The following is a 22,522-nucleotide window of genomic DNA, read 5'->3' on the forward strand; positions in this document are numbered from 1 at the left end:
GCTAAGACAACTAAAAAGTGACGTTGCATGGATTAAAGTTTCTGAACCCTAAGGCTAGTCTGGCTGCAATTTTTTTTATTTTCTCAAGTTTCCATGTCTTGTTTTTGTTTAGGGAGAATCAGAGGTAGACAGAGTTTAACTTCACGACCCCTTTATATATATAATTATTTTACAATTGTAAAGTAGAACTGAATTATGACTGAAATGTAGAACCGAAATGAAGAACTGAAATGAAGAAATGAAGAACTGAGTGAAATGGTCTACTCTCGAGATTTTGATAGCACAGATTTTTTTTAAACATCTCTCCTTATATTCAGTTTCATGTAATTAAACATAATTTATTATCCAAGAAAGTAAGTTTTTGTTTCAGAGAAGACTGAGAGGATTAGAAGATGGCATTCTGTGAAGGTTGCAGATAGGAACAATTATTTCACATGCAACCCCAATGTTCGAAGAATATGTTCATTCGAAAGTCCTTTTCCTTTTTAGCTTTATTTACTTTAATTTGAGTACAATTTTATTTTCAATGTAATTTAATTGTACTTCTGATCTAAATAACTTTAGCTTATTGTACTGTAGCATCTTCTCATAATTTGAACTTTCTCTCACCTTAGATTCATCTGCTTTAATTTCATTTTCATTGAGAAACAATTGCATTTTAATCATTTTTATTGTAGGTAGCAAAATGTGTTACTACACGAACACTTCTCCATCTTCTAATTTACATCCACTTATTTCAATTCTAATTCTAATCTAATTTTAATCTAACTTTATTTTAACATTGACAAATTATTAATTTATTCTTAATACAATTTTTATTTAATGTTACTGTAGCTCATTTACAATTCCTTTATATCCATTTTACAAATATGTTAGTATTGTATTTTAGTATAGACTCAAGAAAGAAGACGCTGCAGAGGGATTAATATTAAATATGATAGTTCTAAGTGCATTAATAATAAGATTTAGAGTTATATTAACTTTTCATACCAGTGTATATTTATTATTTAAATCTATATTACAACCTATATTATCTTCTTACTATATCAGTTACTGGCAGTAATCTAATGCACGATTCTTTTACTCGCGGAACGTTTCATCGCAGTGTTACTATATAAAAAGATATTGTCACATTCATTTTATTATGAACTGCATTTTTAAACTTGCGTTTCCTAAGCAGAACTTTAAAGAAACTGATTTTCTTAGAATTTTAAAATTATTATTTTAAGACGAAGTATATAAAATAATAATTTATTTATCATTGTATTGTTCGAAAGTAATATTCAAACTGAATCTAAAATTTGTTCAGAAAGTTCAATTCTTTCTAGTTAATATAAAGCAAGAACGAATTAGATATGGTTAATATCTTCTGAGATAAAAAATATTGTTAAAACTTCTGATCGCTATGGCGTAAACTGTCTTCAATAAATGTAGAATTCTTTATCGAGTCACCGAGCTACGTCCAGGGGTTCTTTTATAAAACGCACCATACTTCTATCATTTAAATGTACGCGCCTTATACACTTGTCACTAAATCTTATGACACATTCGTAGCACAAATGAAGTATACAGCTAATCCGATTCCTGCTAAGAAGTCTAAAATCTTGTATTATCGGTAAGGTCGAGTGTGACACCGAAATGATACAGAGATCTCAAGATCCTCAAAAGTCTACACAAAAATTCCTATAAACTGCGAAGTCTGTACGTATCTTAAGTCTGTGTTTCAATATCTTTTATTTTAATTCCTATCATTTATAACACTACCATGAAAAAACCAGCCTTAGTCGATATGATAGAATGTAACACGAAAATGGTAAGGGGGTTCTGCGACCCCCCATAAACGTAGGGCAAAATTTATCATTGCATGTTATGTTTATCCTATACCTCGTATATGGTATTAAATATTGACGGAGCGGTTCGAATGTAATTCTTAAACTCGCCACTTTTAATCCTAGATTACTCGTAGACTTACTCGCTACTTTTTATCGTCGGTGATTTCATTCTATATTATGTTGGCATATTAGGGAGTGATATTACAATGGTAAAACTTCTGCACAAAATTTTGTATTTTAGTTTTAAAAATGTTAAAAATCTTCACTGTAGACATTTTGCTAATGTAAAATAAAGCTACGAGTAGAATATCAGCTGAATCAGAACATAAAAGTTTCAGAAATCTCCAGAGTGACATTGAAATAGGAAGACACTTTTCTACAAAATTTTACTTGTGAACTTTCGCGACGCCAAAAGTCCATCTTGTAAACATTATATCCACTCAAAAGAGATCCATATACAAAATTTACGAGTATCTCATGTTGGTGGTTAAATACGCCCTGTTTTATCAACTGTAACTAATGGTTTTAAATTTTGTTATGTTTCACTTAATTCACGTTACGCGGTTGAAAAATTTCAAATGGAAATTTTTAATATAAATTTTTAAGATATGCGAATGCAATAATTTGTACAAGTTGATTTAGTTATATAGTGAGGTAAACTACTGCATTTTAGTTATTGCTATTATATATTGCTAGATACGTTTAAATACTTGCTTTACTTAATCAAATTAGATTTCATCAAATTATAAATTATACCTTTTGTTCTACAATTTTCTTTGTCATTTATTGATGTACTTATTCATTTATTACTATTATTTCAAAATGAACGAGGAAAGTTTTATCAAACCAGTATTTATCAATAAGTGGCTAATGAGAATATCCATTGCATAGCTATTATATATGATTACCTGTGTTTAAAGGTTTGATTAATCTATTATTACCATCCGTTATCTGAAAATATTACAAAAGTATCACAGCATAATTTACATTAACAAATATTAATGCAAGTAGAGATGAGGTGAAATTGCACGCATGGGAAACAAATTTCCAAGATCTAAAAATGTATGATTTTATTTTACATATTCTATTTACTTTTCGAATTAATTCATCTTCCTATGTACTACACTTTCTGATACATCCTGTATTTCTAATTACATTCATAAATTTCAAGCTAAATGTTATATAAATTATATAATACGCAACTGTTGGCACGGTTTGGAAGTTTATTACAAATATATTACACATGCAATAAACAGAACGATTTGTATTCACACTACAAAGTTCAACTTTATTCATAAAATCATATTTGCCGAATATTAATGGATGCAGTTTCTTCAATGGATATGTAAAATTAATTTAGTGGATTGGATATGTAAAACTAAGTTACATAGCAGAGATATTTATAATATGTCTCAGATTTATGCAGATTTGCATAAATTCTCTAGACAAGGTCACAACTGTCCAGAAGGTAAACAGAGATAACTGGTTCTTAAGAATGAAGTCTAAATTACGTAGTTTCTACTGAATCATTGTTTACCTAGAAGATGTAAACAGGAAAAAATGGTTCGAGGTGAGTTTTAATTTTAAATGTAATTATTAATATATTGGACGTGGGAAACGTACTAATACCCTTTTCGCGGACCATCAAGTAGTAATAAATAAATGTTGTTTATTTCATTTAAATTTTGCGTTCAAAGTAAAAGTTCGATTTATTTTGCGTATAATTGAACGCATTTCTATTTGCAATTAATGATCCCGAAAAGGAATTGAATAATAAATAAGTGAGTTTATTGTAATCGGTATACGTTCAAATGAGCAAAATGGGCCACGCGTAATGTGTTAATGTGAAAGAAATATTAAAAAACTGCTATGCAGAAGTGTCTTTCGTAATTAGGTCTCCGATTGTCGGTTTATCGTACAGACACTTCGCCTGCATGCAAGATATCAATTTCACCATTCGATCAGCGCAACGACTGAACTACTTTATATTATTTGAGGAATTTGTTGATGCGGCAAAAAAAAGTTGAAGAAATTCCCGATCGACTTGCAAATGATTTCCAACATCTGGACAGTTCCCAAAGGCGGCATACCAGACGCTCTTTACTTTAGCGCAGATGCGACCAGGGCCAGAAATTCAAAGGGAATCGCGACAGCCTTCGGCAGATGAGTCGGTGGTTAATCGTGGGCGAAGTATCGGACATTATTTTCGCGCTGTCTTAGGTGGGGAAACGGTCGAGAGGATGCTTTAGCATCTGGATTGCGCAATGAAGCGCGGGGGACCGCATGGCGCGAGCAACGCCACGGTTTTCCGTTCGGCGCGTGCGTGCAGGCTTGATCGGCCTCTGCCTCTGAAATGTTGATGCTAAATAAAACTCCTAGCTGGTTGGGACGATGCCATGCGTTCTAATTTTCACGAAGAAACGGCCGCTGGTGGACGCGGTGGCCCGGGGTCTGCCTTGCCTTTGGGTTTGATAGTCTCTTGAGGCTCTCCGGGTTGCCCGTTCTTCGCGGCGAAGAGAGGGAAGTTATTAAGCGAGGATAGTGGGGTTATCATCATTAAAGATTCAAGGTTTATGGAAAGACGTGATTATTTCTGGTGGTGTCGATCGTGGTAGCTAACGCATTTCCGTGAACCAGTCGGCAGAGTGGTTCGGGACCAGTGCTCTATCAGCGGTGTTTCCATGTGAACGCTGCGGTGACATGGCTGCCGCCCTTTTGGGCAAGTGCTTCGGTTTGTTAGCGCTCGTCTTTCTTCTCTACACCTGCTGTTATGGCTTCAGGATACGCGAGCACGGGCCGCAGACAGTTTCCACGTCCACGGAGCAGTCCCATCGGGCTGACTGCGATCCTTCCATCTTTGGCAGATGCCCGGAGAAGACTACGACACCGTTTACCAATCGAAAGTGGCACGAGACGCCAGCACCGCGACTCACCATCCGACGAAAACCACCTGTCGAGGTGACGTCGGATGACGGTGACGAGGGCGAGGCGCGTGTGAGACTCGAAAGAATTGGCCGCTCAACGGTTGGGGTTGTTGACGATGGGAACGAAGATTCGAGTGGTGAGTTAGGGGACGATGACGAGGAGGTAATCGTGGAGGTGGAGTATAGCGATGAAGCGGTAGTGGATACTGGTGAGAATGATGAAGAAGACGAAGAAAAAGCGAATGAAGATGAAGATGAAGATGGAGATGAAGTTGACGATGTAGATGAAGATGAAGATGAAGATGAAGAACTGGAGGACAAGAAGGATAGGAAACATTGGAAAGTAAAGTTAAGTGCGAAGAAAGAGAAGAGTAAAGAAGAGATTGGATTGAAGAAGAAAGAAATCAGATCGTTCAAGGAATTGAAGAAGTCGAAGGATACAGATGAAGCGGATGATAAAAATGAAAATGGTGAAGACTTGAAGAAGAAAGGTTTAGAGAAACGTTTGAAAGAAGTTATGCCGTTTAGGAGACTGAAAGTGGACAAAGTAAAACGTGATGAGGAAGACTCGGAAGATAAAGACAAAGCTGAAACTCAAGTTGAAGACGAGGATGAAGATGAAAATGAAGGTGGAGCAGATGAAACTGCAGATACAAAGGTAGATGCGACTAAAGATGCAGTTAAAGGTAAACATAAAAATGACAATACAGATGAAGACAAAGATGAGGATACAGATGAACAAAAAGACGAAGATGATGATAATGAAGACAAAGATGAAGACGAGGTCGAAGACGAAGACGAAGGTGAAGACGAAAATGAAGATGAAACTGGTTCAGATGATGAGGAGTCAAAAGAAATTATCACCCCTCCTCCCGTGAAGCTAGAAAAAGTCAGATTCGCTGATAAAGATAAAATTAAATCGATAGAAGTACGACCACCGGCTACAGAGAAACCAGAAGTTGAAGTCAAGCAACCAGTGGCGCCTGCGAAAAAGGACAAAGAACAGAAGGTAGAAGTGATCAGGAAGCAAGTGGAGAGTGCGAAGAAGTCAACGGGGAGCCTGGGAAAATCAATCGAGAGTCCGAAAAAAGTCGAAACCGTTAAAGTAACGAAGCCTGATTCAGAATCGTCTAAGCCCGAAGCTACAACCAAACCGGAGACCAAGGAGAAGGTTTCAGTGCCTAAGGAGAAGGTTTCAGTGAAATCGGAGGACAAGGAGAAGGTCTTCGTAAATCCGGAAGAGAAGAAGAAGACTCTAGTGAAACCCGAGGGTAAGGAGAAGACTCCATTGAAACCGGAAACGTCAAAGGCAAAGGCAAAAGAACCAGCGGCGCAAACCGTAAAGAAGAAAGCGGAAACAGTGAGTGCGAAAGGTGCTCCGGCTAAACCTGCTGAAGTTAAACGATTCGATAGTGAGTATCACGTTTGATTCGGAGAACTAAATTCCATGAAATCTTGTGACGGTGACATCTCCGTTAATTGTTTTAATAATTATTTGTAGAAGATGATTCGAAAGGAAAAACGAAAGCACACGTGGATGCTGCCTTCACTTTGGCTGAATTGAACGATGCGTTACTACGCGTGCCGACCTTCGTGCCAAATTTCACGGCCGTGGAGGATTTCGAGTGTCAGCAGCAGGGCAAGATCTTCCTGCGACAGCTGAGAGGACATAAATTGTGGGCACTGCAAAGTAAGTCCCCTTTCTTGGAATTGTAAATAATTAGGAAAGAATTAGTAAAATATCGGGCTCGTTAAGTGGTAAAGGTCAGGTTATTTGTATATAAAAAGATTTATACTCCAATGATATGTGAATATCTTCAATTTCATTTTTCAGTTATAGTTTCTTATTAATTAATTGTTAATGTAAGAAAAAGTGAATGTAATGTAACGTAATTGTTTCCTTATATTTTTTTGATTAAAAAACAGTTTTAATTGTAAATGAAAGAAGTATGAAAGATTGATTATGTTTCGAATGAAAATAAATTTGTATCTGATCTACTATTTCTTTTTATTATAACAGTGACTATAATAATATCATACAATTAATTTAAAGTTCAAGCATCAAAAATAGAAGTATAATTACAAATGCGATTCAATAAAGGGTTGTATTCAATTAATTAATTACCGAAACTTACATCAAATTTGTATAGACATTTATGTATGTGTATAATAATTCAGAAAATAACAGTAGTCGAGAATTCATCCACATTTAACGTTTGTTGTACGTAAACTGCAAATTTCTAATGTATATCATATAAATCTAAATAAGCGAAGCAGAAAATGATGATATTGACGCTTTGATGTAATTTTTCCTTTTATTTCAAAAATTTTAATGAAAGCTTTCGTAATTTTGAATGGAAAAAATGAATTTCTACTACATTTCAGTTTCTTACGAATCAAATTATAAGAATTAAAATTTTCTCAAAAAACCTGTACGCTAAATTTCAGCTGCTAGAAACGCGAGCGTCGGTGGTTATATCGATCTATTTTTAAACATCGATCAACCCGAAATTTGTAATTTACGGAAAAGATTAAAGAATTCGATTTTATAATTTTACTTTGGATTTGTGTTATACATATCTAAAATGTTACATTAATGTGGGACTAGCAATTAAACGATAGACTAAAAATCCTGCATTATCGTGGGGCCGGCGCGCAATGTGTTAAGCATAATATACATTTTAATAAGCTGTATTCACGTAATTATTGCACTACTTCGGTTATTCGTGTACCTACTTACATCTTCTACAATAAGTATTTATGTTACAAAAGTATAAACTGATTTTATTCGTTTGATAACGTTTTGTATTCCAGTGTTAGATTCCAGTGCAAAGATCCCGTCAGGATTGTTGCGGGGAAACTTGAACCAGCTCGGAGACTTCGACGAGTGTATGGGAGTAATGGCACACGTGAAGTTCAATAACACTACGATAAGGGTGCAGGGGAAATACTGTCTAGCTAATATAGATTTGTACCCTTCTCATCCGGACATGAGGATTCCAGTAAACATGATGCAGGCTCGATCCCTTATACGATCAAGCATGCGTGATGTAAGTGAACATTCTTTTACATTTATGATAACAATAAGATAATAATACAATAAAACAGTAACATAATATACCCACTAGTAATAGTTCCTTTTTATTATGACAAGGAAAATGATTAAATGATCCAAAGAAAAGTTAGAACAGGATTGTAGCAAGAAACCTGAAAATCAACCGAAACCTAATTTAATAACATATATCTTGATATAAACTAAAAAAAAATATATTTATAACACATTATGATTACTTGAACAAGAAAGTTAATTAAAGTACACAAACATTAATGAATAAAGTCTGTATGATTATACACAAAATTTTATTCTTAAATTAATGCTTATTATAAATAACATCGTTTAATAAATTTTAACTTTATCTTGATGTACTCCAATTTTCAATAATTTTGAGAAAAGATGAAATTTTTAGTTTAAAAGCTAAATTGTACAGTAATTTAAAAAACTAATCACAAAATAAATAAATTTTGTGAGTGTTCAAACGAAGCTATTAATTATTCACATGCTGTATGTGCAGGACGCATTATACTGTATAAAAATGCCTTAGCAAATATATTTCAAAATTCCAACTATTACGAAGATATAGACATTTTTATCTGTTAACGTCAATATAGACTTACCATTACCTTCTCGATAGTAATCAAAGTTGTATTATATAGACCGATAAATGACTTTGAGCAATTACGTAATTCGATCCTACATGCTTGTGCAATAATTCCGCAAAGCTCTAGAATTTTCAAGTAAGTTCACAATTCTTATAGTAGAAAATTATAAACTTGCTCAGAAATGCGAGGTGAAACATCTTCTGTAAATATCGAAAAACCAATACTTAAATCCGTCATGATGTTCACACATTGTGGGCCAGACATTTTGCTGCTAATTATGTTTATTAACCATCTGTTTTTCTGCGTGAAATATTTTCAAGTTACTTATAATTCATACGAAGATAAATATTATTGTCAAATTATTTTTGTAGTATATTTTAGAAGAGAATTACTTATCCATCCATAATATGCTAATATATAAAAGTGTTTGAACATACAGTATTTCCAGTTGGTTTTCGTATCTTATTATTATTTTTTCACCAATGAAAATTTTACCGGTATATTCTAGTTTTTGTGTTTGAAATAATACCAAATACTTCAGATTGGTGTTATAGTCTGAAGTGCCTCCTTCATCATAAATGTAAAATCTGAAACCAATTATTAGTTACGCTCGCTCCCGCGTATTCTTCTATTGTTTTTCCCTTACATTGCTCGCACCCATGGCGGTCCCTCACATTCGACCAGAAGTCTGTGTATCGTCGCATGGTCGACCTAATGTTCACCTCATCAATCTTATCAAATTAAAATTATTTTGTGTTTGGTTTCATTTGTATCAGAAAAATACGAGAATAACAATAATAAAAGTTTTAATAAGAAAAAACGGAAAATGAAAGGTTTGATCTGTTATTTAAAGGTTCGAGCTTGTTGTGAGCCTCTTGTTTATGCCGAATTCCTGGATCTCATGTCTTTTTCTTTCCCATTTGACATCCTTTGTTAGGTTTAGTCTGTTACAGAAGTAATTATAATAAAAATGTTATTATGTTTGGCGTTACATTGTTCGGGAAAATAAGACGAGTAAGCTTTATAGCAGAAAAGAAAAAAGAAAAGTTGAACTTTTTCGTCACGCTTCTATTAATGTGATTCTCATCGATTTTCAACTCTGGGTCAAATTATGCTCGCTCAGACGTCTGGAGTTTTTCAGTGATGAGGATAAAATTGTTACTGTTGTAGTATTTAAAGATCTTTTTTACATTTGTCAAGGAAATACTGTATCTTGGAAACAAATGAAATTTTTACCAATGCTATGTATCATATACATATCAAATGTTTTCCTTAACACTCTATATATGAGTATTTTAGAGTGCTCTAAAAGATTATGCCTTTCACTTATATATGAGCGGTACGATACAGAATGTGTTAATATATGTCAAAATTTACGCGCAAGCGTATAACACTGACAATATACATGTAAACTCAATAACATCATCAGTATAACAATATTAATTTATAAATTATTGCTAATCATATTTTGTGTACAACAATATTTGTATTAATATGTTTGTAGTAGAACTAGGTTTGAAAATATGATTTATAGTGTGATGCTATATATTTTCAATAATTTTGATGTCACAGATATAAAGTAAAATTTTAGGAATGAAAGTATTTAAGACTAGTAATGTGATCAGAAATCATTAACAGAATGTATGCCTCAGTGTACATCTATTTTTATCTTACTTTGGTTTATAAAATATAATTCACGGTACAATAATAAGTGAGCTATGTTTTCAAATCCATTTGTTTCACAAGGAATTATAATTATTTTTAAAAAATGAAACCTTTCATCTGGACTACAAGAAATATTTTCGTTCATTTTTATACCACGCAGCAAAACAAAATAATTCATTAAAAATTAGAACTCGTCAAAGAAACTTTTAAAAATATACGTTTTTTCAACATATCAGCCATTTGCACTAAAAGATATACAAAATTTGTACAAGTTCCACATAACTGTATCGAAAATAACTGTACAAAATTGCAGCTAAAACGATTTATTAGGGTCTGAAGTACACTTGGCATCGATTTTGGGAACACCGTTTTAAGAAGTAGATGTTTAAATTTCGAGTATAATTTATACTTACAATAGATATAGCGGTTTTCTCTGTATAAATACAGAATTGTGGTTTTTATAAATGTTTCAGTAAATATTTTACAGGAAAATCTGTAAGTTCATTTACACGATTACATTTTTAAGCAATTAACGCCTATACCTTGTCTACATAATTTCTCAAAGAAGACGCGTCGCCATCACATATGTCTGTTTTTGATGTTCCCTTTCTACTTACTACGAGTATAAATAAACACATACTAAACTCATAAGAATTTAAAGTCGATTTTAGGCAAATAAGATTCAAACCAAATAAATTCCACGTTTCTGAATCATTTTGTTATAAGAAATAACTTTCTGCCCAATTATGTCACGTATTTATGTTCACACTTTATTTTATATCTACTTTATCATTATTTTCTGTTATAGTAACTCTCATTTAACAAGGGACTATTACAAAGTGTTAATTGCCTAGATTAATGAAACTTTACATAGCAGTAGAGAACATAAAAAATTACGCCCCTTTTTGTTAGTCGTCATTTATGGTGGTGACAATAGTTCCTAAAAGTGGGAGTGGAAAATCCATTTTATTGCAAACAGATATCGAATAAATTTGTTTATCTAAAAATGTATTAAAAATAATTTATTTTTCGTAATATGAATTATATAAATATCCATTGCAGTATGTAATATTATTATAAAATATTACATTACGTTATATATTACAATTTTAATCTGAGGAATCCTATATTTGTAAAAACGTAGATTTCGAAAGAGCTGAAGTTATTGTTTTTATTATCGAAGGTTCTATACTATCGTGTTGATTTACAACTGCGAGTTTTCCTGTTTATGAAATTACATATTTAGATATCATCTCACATGCCAGGAATGTGGCGTTAAAAATGCAATTACCGGAATATAATTAGCTTTATGTCTCAGGATATTATAAATAAGTTTTCTATTTATAAAGCATTTACTGTACAATTTTCATCTGTATACCGACAAAGCTGTCGTTAAAAAATTGGTCTCTTACACTCAACACAAAGATATTTTCGACCAAGTCGTTAAAAAAATCTTGTGCTTGAATAGCTTTTTTCAAACTTCTATTAAAGTTGTGTAAAGTAGTTTCTTTAATGTTTTCAAGATATTTCAATTTTTTTGAACGCTATTCAAAGATAATATTATTACTTAGTAGATATGTACTACAGACAACGTTACAAATATTATTTAAGGATAATAGGGATTTTATAGGAAACACTACAAATTGCTGGTACAAATAATAATGAAAAACCATGAAAGAATCTTTTTTCAACTGTGAGTGTTACGTTAATTTACTGAAATACTATAAAAATGTATTATTTCTTCAGAGATAGGTGTTGAAGGAATTTAACGCTCATGAAATATGTATAAACTACAGCTATAAACATTTGTATGATAATGTAGAACTCAAACAATCTCAATTATTAGAGTCTTCAAACTTTGGTTCACAGTTTGCACGCAGAAATTTACACAAAAGTATATTTATACAATTTTTCACCGAAATTTCTTGCTTCACAGTATTCAGTTTTTTCTAAAAAACAATTCTCATGATCAAATTATTAACATGCAGAATGACGCACGATTTTACACGGTAAAGTACACAAAAAGAAACAGATAAAACATCAAATTGTTTAATTGAATTGCGTTATTATTATTGCACGTTTATCCTGCCGAATGTTACTGTATTAGGATAGAATTATTTATAGTATAGAAATGCTTTCAAATAATCAATGTTTAATCGAGCGAATTATAGTAATTCTATTTAGTCAGTGTTAAAAAATGAAATAGAGATACGAAAAATCTGTTTTTAACAGTAGCATTTTTACTGTAATAAGAACCAGCAATTGGTAGTTCACTAAGTTTCAATGCTGAGCTTTCTATAAAAATATCTTCTGTATTATAATATTAATCCTTTGCACTCGGAAGTTTTTCTATTAAAAATATTTGAATATTTTCTGATGAGATAAACACGATATTTTGTGAAACTAACTCGACGAAAAATCACACGTACATTCAGAAACAAAGCTATTTTATTTCAATATTTCTCAAATTGATGCGTTATACGAAGTATAATATTAAATATCAAATTTTATAGTTTTACTGTATGAAATAATGTGGTGAGTGAGAGTCACCTCTTGAGTGCAAAGGGTTATTTTATAATTATATGCAGAGTTTCTTTTTGTTGAAATATACGAACTTCCTTCACCCAGACTGTATATACTAGCGTAAATTCGCGACTTTACTACATTCCAATGTATTACTATTTTATGTTGTTTCTTTTAGCCTGGTCATTTTGTTCCAAAATTTACAACGGTGAATTGGGCACTGTGTCTTCCAGCAGCCTGCTCAGCCGAGGATGCCGAAAACGTATTGGTGCAGGCACTGAGTCATTACAATTTCACAGCAGGAATAAAATTCATGTTGGACGTTGATCCCAACATGTGCTACGTTAAAGAAAAGCCGGACGGCTACTCGAAAGAAACGATTGGCGTTTTGTACGTAATGTTTCAAATTATATTGTAACAACTGAAATTTGTATTCCTCGCTATGTAAAGCGAAAGCTTTGTGATTCAAAACATATTAAAAATACAGGAATCTACGAACTTATACGTTTTTACAAAAATCTAAAAATTGAAGATGCTAATATTGATATTTTAGATAAAATTTAGGAATTTCTTTTTATTATTATTAATTAAGTAAAGGAGTAATGATAACAGAGAGTAAGCATTGTAAGTTTGCAATAACAGCAACGTCAAAAGAGAATCATGCAGAGTGTAGAAATTATGGAAAAGGTGTAGGAATTTCGATAATGTTATGTTGAATATTGATTGCAATAGTTACATTGTGTGTTTATGAATAGAATATTAATATTCATGTTTCGTTAATTATAATTGAGTATTTTTGGTTTAATTAATTTTTGTTTCATTTTTCTAAACTGCCCTTCAAATTTCTATCATTTCATTTTTATTTTCATTATATTTTAGATACTTCTACGCTATGTTCGTCTGCCTAGTACTTGTAGCGACAGTGAGAGACTATTTAGTGGCGGCGAAGGGGAAAGGTAATACGTCATTGAATGATTTTCCCAGTCAAGTAGCGTATAATATATTATATTATAGTATTTCATCAAAACGAATTTTCAAATAATTGTATGCAATAATACTTAATAATACGAACACTTTGTTTTCTAATTATATTATTACTTTATTCAAAATCAAGGTATTTCTTATACCATTCTTTAACTTTAAGTTTTAATTATACTAATTTCATTGAGTAACTGTTATTAAAAATTATTTTTCAGATTATTATTTCATTTCTGGCTGAAAATTGAAAAAATATTACAATAGACCAGTAAAGTACTCGTTAAAATACTACATTGACCGTTACATTATTGACGCAATAATTTATATATTGCAAAACAATTTGTTAAACAATGCAATTACAATAAGAAAATGAACATAATACTTTTCTGTTTTCTTTTAAATATAAAATGTAGTTATATTTCTTAATTTATTTAATTTCTTTAGTTCAAAATTCAAGTTTTTGTAACAGTATGGGATTATTTAATTTATAAACGTTAGAGTGATATCTTTTAAAGCAACTTTTAATTCTGATTTTATTTGCCGTAGGAAATTATTCCGAGAGAATAATAATGGCCTTTTCTTTGCGGAGAACTCTCAAATCTTTATTTAAAGTGGGAACGAGTGAAGCCGATATTACTTGCATTCATGGAATAAGAGCACTCATGACAATTGCCATTTATATTGCCCATGAATTGGTGACGATATCGATGATGCCATATTCAAATCGAATAGAGTTTACGGAGGTGAGTCTTTAAGAACCAGTTGATACTGTTTAGATGCCATTGAAACAAATTTTTCTTCAGTTACAATAAAAAAGGGACTTAGCTATACAATTTACGAAAAGTAAATTAACACTAAACGTTCCACAACTGGTTGAATGACCGATTTCAAAATTTAGTTAAAACTGCATTTCCTTTCGCCCATTTGACTTTACATTAGTTCTTATTATATTGTCTGATTAATCAGTTTTTCAATTTTTGTCTTTCCTTTCGTTTTTGTTTTTACTAAGAATCATGTATCGTTTAATTTGTTTATCTTTATTTTATAACCAGTTATTTGACCGGTTACAGTAGAAATAAATGTATATAAAATGCCGGTACGTTTAATGGTAAATATGCATGAATAATAAACCAAGATCCTTTGTTGTTGATCAGTTTTCTGCAGTAAAGTACACTAAGAATTTCTTTGAGAATTTTGAGAATTTAATTTAGAACCCCGATTAAAGATTATTATTTTGAAAGGTTACAAATCATCCGCTAAGCACACTTTTGAGAGCGTCAGCGATTTATACAGATGTGTTTCTGGTAATCAGCGGCGTATTAACTGCTTACAATATGGCATATGAATATTCGAAGCGAGGGGAGATACGTTGGTTTTGTCGTTTAATTGCCAGATATATCAGGTATGATTTCATTAACCGTCGATTGTTTTTATTAAATAAACAATGTTTACTTTATAAATATTGTTATTCTAAAACCAAATATCTTCTATTAATATCTTCAGAAAAGATAATTTTTCAAACGTCATCGTTGATTTTATTCTCGTTTCAGAAGTAGTGTAAGTCGAATTGTGACCAATATAATATCAATTGCTATTAATGTTTAGACTCACCCCACCTTTACTCGCGGTGGTGTTTTGGTACGCTTTCGTAATGGAACACATGGGATCCGGGCCTCTATGGAACAGCCTTATAATACCCAACGCTAATCTGTGTAAGAAGAACGCCTGGACAAATCTGTTGTACATACAAAATTTCTTTCCCTTCGAAGAAATGGTAATTTCAGACTTTTAACTATATATGCCATTGAAAGCCTCGAGCTTAGGTTTAGTATTAATTATGGACTACAATTTATTGTAGCTAGATATTTTGTAAGCGAACTGTTGAACATTTGAAAGATTAATGCAATACTGTGCGATATATCCTTGTGTCTATCATTAATACAGTGTAGAAATTTCTTGGAATGAATTAATTACATTTTCATAACAAAATTAGAGAAAAAATATTATTCTGTAAATAATAGAAACCACGGTTTTAAGAAAATACGTAAAAAAATACCTCTTGAAAATTTGTAGAACACATTGACATGTTTCTATTTTTATGCTTTTAATATTTTATCTGTGATCAGTGATCATACACTTTTCGAGTGAATTAACGAAAATTATGTTGACCCATTAATAAATAATTGACACACGAATACATTGTACAATATTAAAATATTATTGTTTTTATTAGATACGGTTGATTTGAACAGAATGTTTCGAGACTTTCAAAGCTATGTACATATAGATATTTAGTTAATATGATAGTATGTTTTCTGAAGTAATTTTATATCTTGCCACGAAACTTTTTAATGATATCAAACTTTTAGTTTTGAATACTGAAACAGATTTTATATATTATTTCTAACAGTTAGAGTTCCTATTCGTATTTCGTATGTTGAAGTATATTCTTGTATATTCTGCTAACATGTTACTGATAATAAAAAGATCATCACTGGAATTATGCATTCATATAAAAAATACAAGTAGCAGATACAAGGTATTATGTATCAGATAAGGATACAAATAATTATAACTTTGAAATTCTTCCAAAAGAAGTTCAAGTGATAAAGTATTTTTTCAATTTTTAGTGTGCTACTCATACTCATCAACTTGCACTCGATATGCAGCTGTCGCTTTTAGCTCCGGTGTTGGTGTTCTTCTTGGAGTTTAAATTAATCATCGGGGTTCTTTTAATTGTTTTTTTCATCTTATTGGCGGCTACCCTACGGTACATAGCGATGATAGGCAGTAACGTTTCCCTTGTCATTTACCACGGAATATCGTAAGTATGAACTCAAATCCTTTAACACTAAAACTACCGGACAAGTCAAGTTGGCCCACTTCAGAATTCTGATTTTACAAGTATTTAAATTATGAAGGCGTGTTTGCGAAAGATTTGAAACTAAATTTATGTATTTGTACAGATACAAGATTAGGGGACCCTTCCAATCCCAAGAAACGTATTGTTCTAATTTTCATAAAAAATTGGAAATAAGTCACCCTAATTACTGGGTAGTTTTAGTGTTAAGATCTTTTAGTATTTATCAGTATTATAAATACTTACGTATCATGAACTTTTTCATTGTCTGAACTCCATATCGAACTTGTTTTATAATATTTATAAAATTTAATATAACAATCTATTATTATATATAAAACAACAAATTACAAAGTGCACCATCGAATGTCAGGGAAGTGCAAGAATTAGATGCTGCACAAATAATGAAAGAGAAAAGATTTATTATGACACGTATTCCAACATTACTAGAAACCGTTAAACTAATGTTAAGATCCACGATGTCGAGGACACTGTGATGCAATTTTTGAAAGAAATTTTCAAGAATTGATCAAATTTATTCATTCGATCTATCAATTTCAGAGTGAAACAACTGTACAAAACTGCTAATTTAACTTACACGATGCCATTGCACAGAGCAACGCCATATGTATGTGGCGTGGGGCTCGGTGTATTGCTTAATTACACTAAAAGGGACGTTAGAATCCACAAGGTAGAACAGTTTTGAATATTTTTCGACAAGACTTGAACTCAACTTACAATCTATTACCAGGGAGGAAATGTTGATGTACTACTTTTAGGTATTCGTGATCTTGGGGTGGTTAATTGCGATGGCCTTGGGATCGTGGTCATTATTTTCACCTTGGCATCTATCCAGAAGGGACTACGTGTACGATGCTGAAGAGGCGACCAATTACGGTGTGACCTTCCCAATTCTGATGGCCTTGTCCGTATGCTGGTCCATTTTTGCATGTCACACAAATAATGGAGGTCTGATTTTTTATGTCTTTTATTGAGAGAGTCGTTGACATATATTTTATACATCATTCATATACATATACGTATACGATGCGTAATGCTCCAGAATTTCATAAAATTCTCTTACCACACAGTAGGACAAAATTACCATTTTCATAATTCATACCTTGAGTGGTATACTAATACCTACTAGATTTTTTAAGCTGATTTGCTATAATTATAGGAATTTCTATACGTTCAACGTGAATGTTTTTAATTGAATTTATTTTTAAAAGTTAGTTTTTGTTAGCAAATTAAAATATTACTTTTATCTGATTTAATTAGTACCTGTATAAACTGAAAGAATTTTATTATAATGCAATACATCAATGAATAAATATAAAATATAATTATTATAATATCATTACTTACGTTTAAACATTTCGTTTGAGAACAAAAAGTATTTATTATAATTTATTTATTATTGAAATGCCTAAAGTCTACGTATTAAATAGAACTTTTAAGTAGCTCTGTTGCTAGGATATGAAACAAAATTTTCATGGAAAGTAAACATTGTTAATACAAAATTTTTATTATTCTAGGAGTAATCAATAAATTCCTATCAAATCACTGGTTATTGATAATCAGTAGGCTATCGTATGCTATATACTTGACGCAGTTTGCTGTATTCTTCCACAATGTTGGGACCAAGAGGTATTCAAATGAATTTCAGTTGCGGGCAACTGTAAGTAATAGAAAATATTATTTGAAAAATTGCGTACATATCTCATAAAACCTCTGAAACTCATTTCTCATCAACATATTCTAGGCTGATCCTGTAGAACTAGGCGTGGTAGTAATCATATCCATCATTATAACGCTGCTCTTCGACTTGCCGATGCAAGAAGTTAGAAATGTTCTAATGGAAAGCACAGACATGCTAGTCACGACAGGTCCTACCGAAGAAAAATCTCCAACAGAAGTAACCGAGGAAACGGAAAAACTACTTTTACCGGAACAACAAAAGGACAAAGTCTACGAAGACGATGAGGTAGCCTCAACCGGCTGGGACTGGCAGAAGGACATAGTTCACGGTGGCATCAAGAAAACCAATGAAGCCGTCGAAGACGAGGAACAAGTCGATATGCCGATAATGAACAAAACAAATCGCAGAAAATCGTTCATGGCTCACGATTCCTCGGAGAACGAGTCCGCGTCACCCATGGAATGGGTGCAAGACTCGAGCAGAAGATACTCGGGAAGTGACAACGGGTACAGGGAAAGAGTAAGAAGAGGGCGAAGCGTTCAAAGGGATTACCGGGACTCCGAGCAAGAAGAGGAATATTCCAGGTCGCAACGGGATCGAGAAGAAGTTGTCACGCGAAGCAGACGTTCGGCGTCCAGGGGTCACGACAGCAGGCGTGTGTCCCCGCAGGATAGCGACGACGAGGAAAGGTATCTGCGAAGGCAGCAGGAGAAAAACGACCAGAGACAGTACAGACGGTCAGAGTCCAGAGGCCGATCAGTGATTAGGGATTCGGACGACTATCGTTCGTGGGAGATGGTCGGCAGGGAACGTTCGTCCTCTCGAGGCCCCGAGCTGAAGAGGCTGTCCAGCAAATCGGAGGAGTACGAGTCAACGCACAGACAAACAAGATCGCCCGCGATCTCGAGACCCCCCGACCCGAGGAGAGTGTACTCCTCGGAGAGCGAGGAGGAAATCCTGCAACGGAGGAAGCTAGAAAAAAGGCACGCTCCGGTGGAGCCGAGGATTAGCGACGAGGAGGACTGGGAGGGCGAGCTGAGAATACGAAGGAAACAGTTTATGGAGAAGCTCGCGACCCAGGAGGGGGACTCCGTGCTTGAAGAGGAGGATTTAGCTTCCTTGAAGAGAAGGTCTTCGGCGGAGGGGAAAATAGCCATACTGAAGGATCCTTCGCCGGACGACAACATGGATTCCTGGACAGTCAGCGTGGGCTCGCGAGTGGCGCAGCTGGGATCATCTCAGGAACGCAGCGAGCCTGAAGAGGACCACGCTTACATACGGCGAAGGGAGTTTCGGGAACGGGCGCCACCTCCTAGGGAAGACACTCAGAGCGAGGAAGAGGTTATCTGGGACGCTTCTAGGGGAAGATCCAGCGTCAGTAGCAGCCAAGTCACTTCCATCGAGGAGGACGAAGATGTTTCCAGTTTTAATTTTGTATTGACGAAAGACAGCAAAAGGATGTCTTTGCAGGTAGAATTTCATAGATTCCATTTCATTCAACAAAACAGTTTCTTTTAATCGATATAGAATGTCCTACTAGGCAAGAATCTTTTTCTGTTTATTAACCCTTAACGGCCGAGAGCTTTTTTTGTAATACTCGCCCATAAGACGTTATATTACGGTAAATATTTTTTCTCAGTGCATGATTAACAAACCAGTGATGTAATAAATTGCAATATTGGATAAAGAAAACTACAGTGACGATAAATAAATGAAATGAAAATTAAATTTTTTTCATGTCCCCGTATTGAGGCATTTCGGTTGTTAAGGGTTAATTTGGCTGTACATTTCGAGAGGAGACAAGTGAAAACTTGTGTAGGATTTTATATAGTTGAAATATTTTGGTAGAGCATTTTGATTAATTAAATTCAATGATCTCTGTTGCATTTAAAAATAGTAAAAAGTATTTGAAGTTACATTAATTTTGTGATAAATATTGTGGGTGCTACAATAATTTGGTTACGACATTTTTCGACAACAATGGATTTAATTTATGATGAATATGTAAGTTATTCGTTCAACAGCTTTTTTTCAAAACACTACGTATGAAAAAATTGTTCCATAGTCATTTAAACAATGATGTTGTAAAATGAATGGCTACAAATGAAGTGAATAATTTAATATTACGTACTTTAAGGTTAACTTTGTTTACAGGATCTATCGAAACTGTCTCAAGAAGAGTCCGACAGATCTGACTCAGGATGGAACATTGTGAAGAAGGAGGGCGTTCCTTCTGATAATCAACTGAAGGCTACGCCAGGTCTGTATAAACGAGAGTCTATCATAAAAAGTCAAGCCAGCGAGGAGGATCCAGAGTACCTTCTACCGGAGAGACCAAAATTGGTCCAACAAGAACGGGAACACCCTTTCAAGAAAGCTTGGCAAATGCAAAAGTCGAGGTCCGAGGAGGATGGGTCACCGTATGCTATCAAAGAACATAAAGAACAGTCGAAAACAGAGTTGAAGACAGAACCAAGGACAGAATCGAAGACAGAGTCAAAGACGGAGTCGAAACCAAAGAGTGATGATGTTCCAACTATACAAAGGGAACACAGCGGGGAGCAAAGTTCCGAGTGCGAAGACATTGGAGCATTTGCCGATGATGAGTCCGAATCTATTATGTTGTCCCGTAGCAGAAGCACTGATACGGAAGAAACCAGAGCCAGTTCGAAATCGGAGGAGTCAACGGAAGGAAGGGATAGCAAATCTTATTCGAAATCGGACGTCGAGGATGACTCTTTAAAAATTAATTGGCCGGTCGAGGAAGAGGAACAGGATGAAGTGCCGAAGAACGTCGCAAGAAGCAAATCAGAGGAGACAGATTGGACCTGGGAAGAAGAAGAGACTTGAACCGAGGACGGAGTTTCAATAAAAATATAATTGTAACCAATTATTACGAATGATGTTACCCAAGCGGTGAAGGGCATGCGGTGACGGACGAAATTTATTGGCACACCGTTTAAAACAAGGGTTTACGTTGAAGTGTCGACGAATGATGTTTATATTTCGAGTTAATAAATTTGGAATGGTTCCGTTTTGAAATATATTTTTGCAACCCCTTTTACTTTTATGGGATCCGCTTACGGTGAATTGTTAAAAATTTATTTGGTGCAAGTACAACTTGTTAATCTCTTCAAGATTAAAAACATAGTTTATTTTATTCTTTTTTAAATTAACTTGAAATCACTTTTGTTTACCATGTATCGGATGGACTATTGTACTTGATCATTTAGTATTTATGAAGTCAAAGTTTACTTAGAAAAAATGCAAAAATGTAGGAGAAATTTGCACAAAACTGGGTATGTGGGTTAAACCGGGTACCATTGTTTTTATAAGATATGAGCTGAAAAATGCAGCTAAAACGTTCTATCACGTTCGAGTGATCCTCGAGATATTATTAAATGAGTCGCAGGGTAGAGATCATCATAATGTTTCATACAGACGAAGTTAAATATTTCTAGTTGAAAAGTTTCAGCATTTTGAAGGTAAAGTAGTTGCTTTGCGGCTGCTTTTTTATATTTTTGCATTGAAGAATCCATGCGAAAAAATTAAATTAAAAAGTATTTCGCCGTTTTATTCATCTTTCTATCATATACTGAAATAGAAATATTTAATGTTTAGGGCAGAACCGCATTCACAGTTTGCCTCGTATTAGCTTCAATGGGGAACGAAAGTATTATTTTTTAAGTTATAGCAACAAAAATTGCGACTTTTGTTTAGTTAATAATTAAGATTAATATTGTATACAGTTAAGATATTTAAAATTGTTTATAAATACGATAAAAGTTTCTAAGTTCTTGATATAAATTTTAATAGGTTAAACGAAATTAAAGTACTTCCATATTTGTTAAATTTGTTGAAAATAACTTTTTTACTATTTCTTTATTTAATGAAAAACAAATTTATGATTATATTGTATTTGATACGTCTTTTGTAAGGTACCTGGTCTTGCCCACATTTATGGGGCAAACCCGAGTTTTTGTATGCCTCCTTTTATTTTCTTGCGAACAAAACAATTTTTTCCAAAAAGAATGGTAATTTTCTCATTCTTTAAACGAAGAGATAACGCCTTGTTTGAAGCTTTTTTTGCCATGCGATTTTATAGTGCAAATAGAAATACATTGCGACCCCGGTTCTGCTCCACTTTCTTCTGTATAGAATATAGAAAGGTTTAAAAAAGGAAACGCCGGAGATATAAAATATGGCAAGCATAAGGTTCAATTTATTTTCAATATATATATAAATGAAAGCTCAAAATTAGCATTTATATAGACAAATACTAGTAATTTTTATAACAAGTACTTATTATTATGTTGGTTATATTATTCTATTTCGAGACATCTTTTAACTCTTTGCACAATATCTATAGTATTTTGTT

General features: G+C 33.3%; 1 protein-coding gene across 1 annotated transcript; it reads left to right on the forward strand.

The window, feature by feature from the left end:
* The first annotated feature begins 3,869 nt into the window (after positions 1-3,869).
* On the forward strand, positions 3,870-21,186 carry LOC116425322 (uncharacterized). Its single transcript, XM_031972897.2, has 14 exons — positions 3,870-6,168; positions 6,258-6,446; positions 7,571-7,806; positions 12,783-12,994; positions 13,484-13,560; positions 14,129-14,325; positions 14,824-14,984; positions 15,188-15,356; positions 16,213-16,406; positions 17,004-17,133; positions 17,222-17,411; positions 17,981-18,123; positions 18,208-19,614; positions 20,299-21,186. Exons 1-14 carry the CDS (start codon positions 4,533-4,535, stop codon positions 20,992-20,994), a joined length of 5,637 nt encoding a protein of 1,878 aa, XP_031828757.2. The 5' UTR covers positions 3,870-4,532; the 3' UTR covers positions 20,995-21,186.
* The last annotated feature ends 1,336 nt before the right edge of the window (positions 21,187-22,522 follow it).

Source organism: Nomia melanderi, chromosome 4, assembly GCF_051020985.1.
Source record: "Nomia melanderi isolate GNS246 chromosome 4, iyNomMela1, whole genome shotgun sequence".
NCBI classification, from domain to species: Eukaryota; Metazoa; Arthropoda; class Insecta; order Hymenoptera; family Halictidae; genus Nomia; species Nomia melanderi.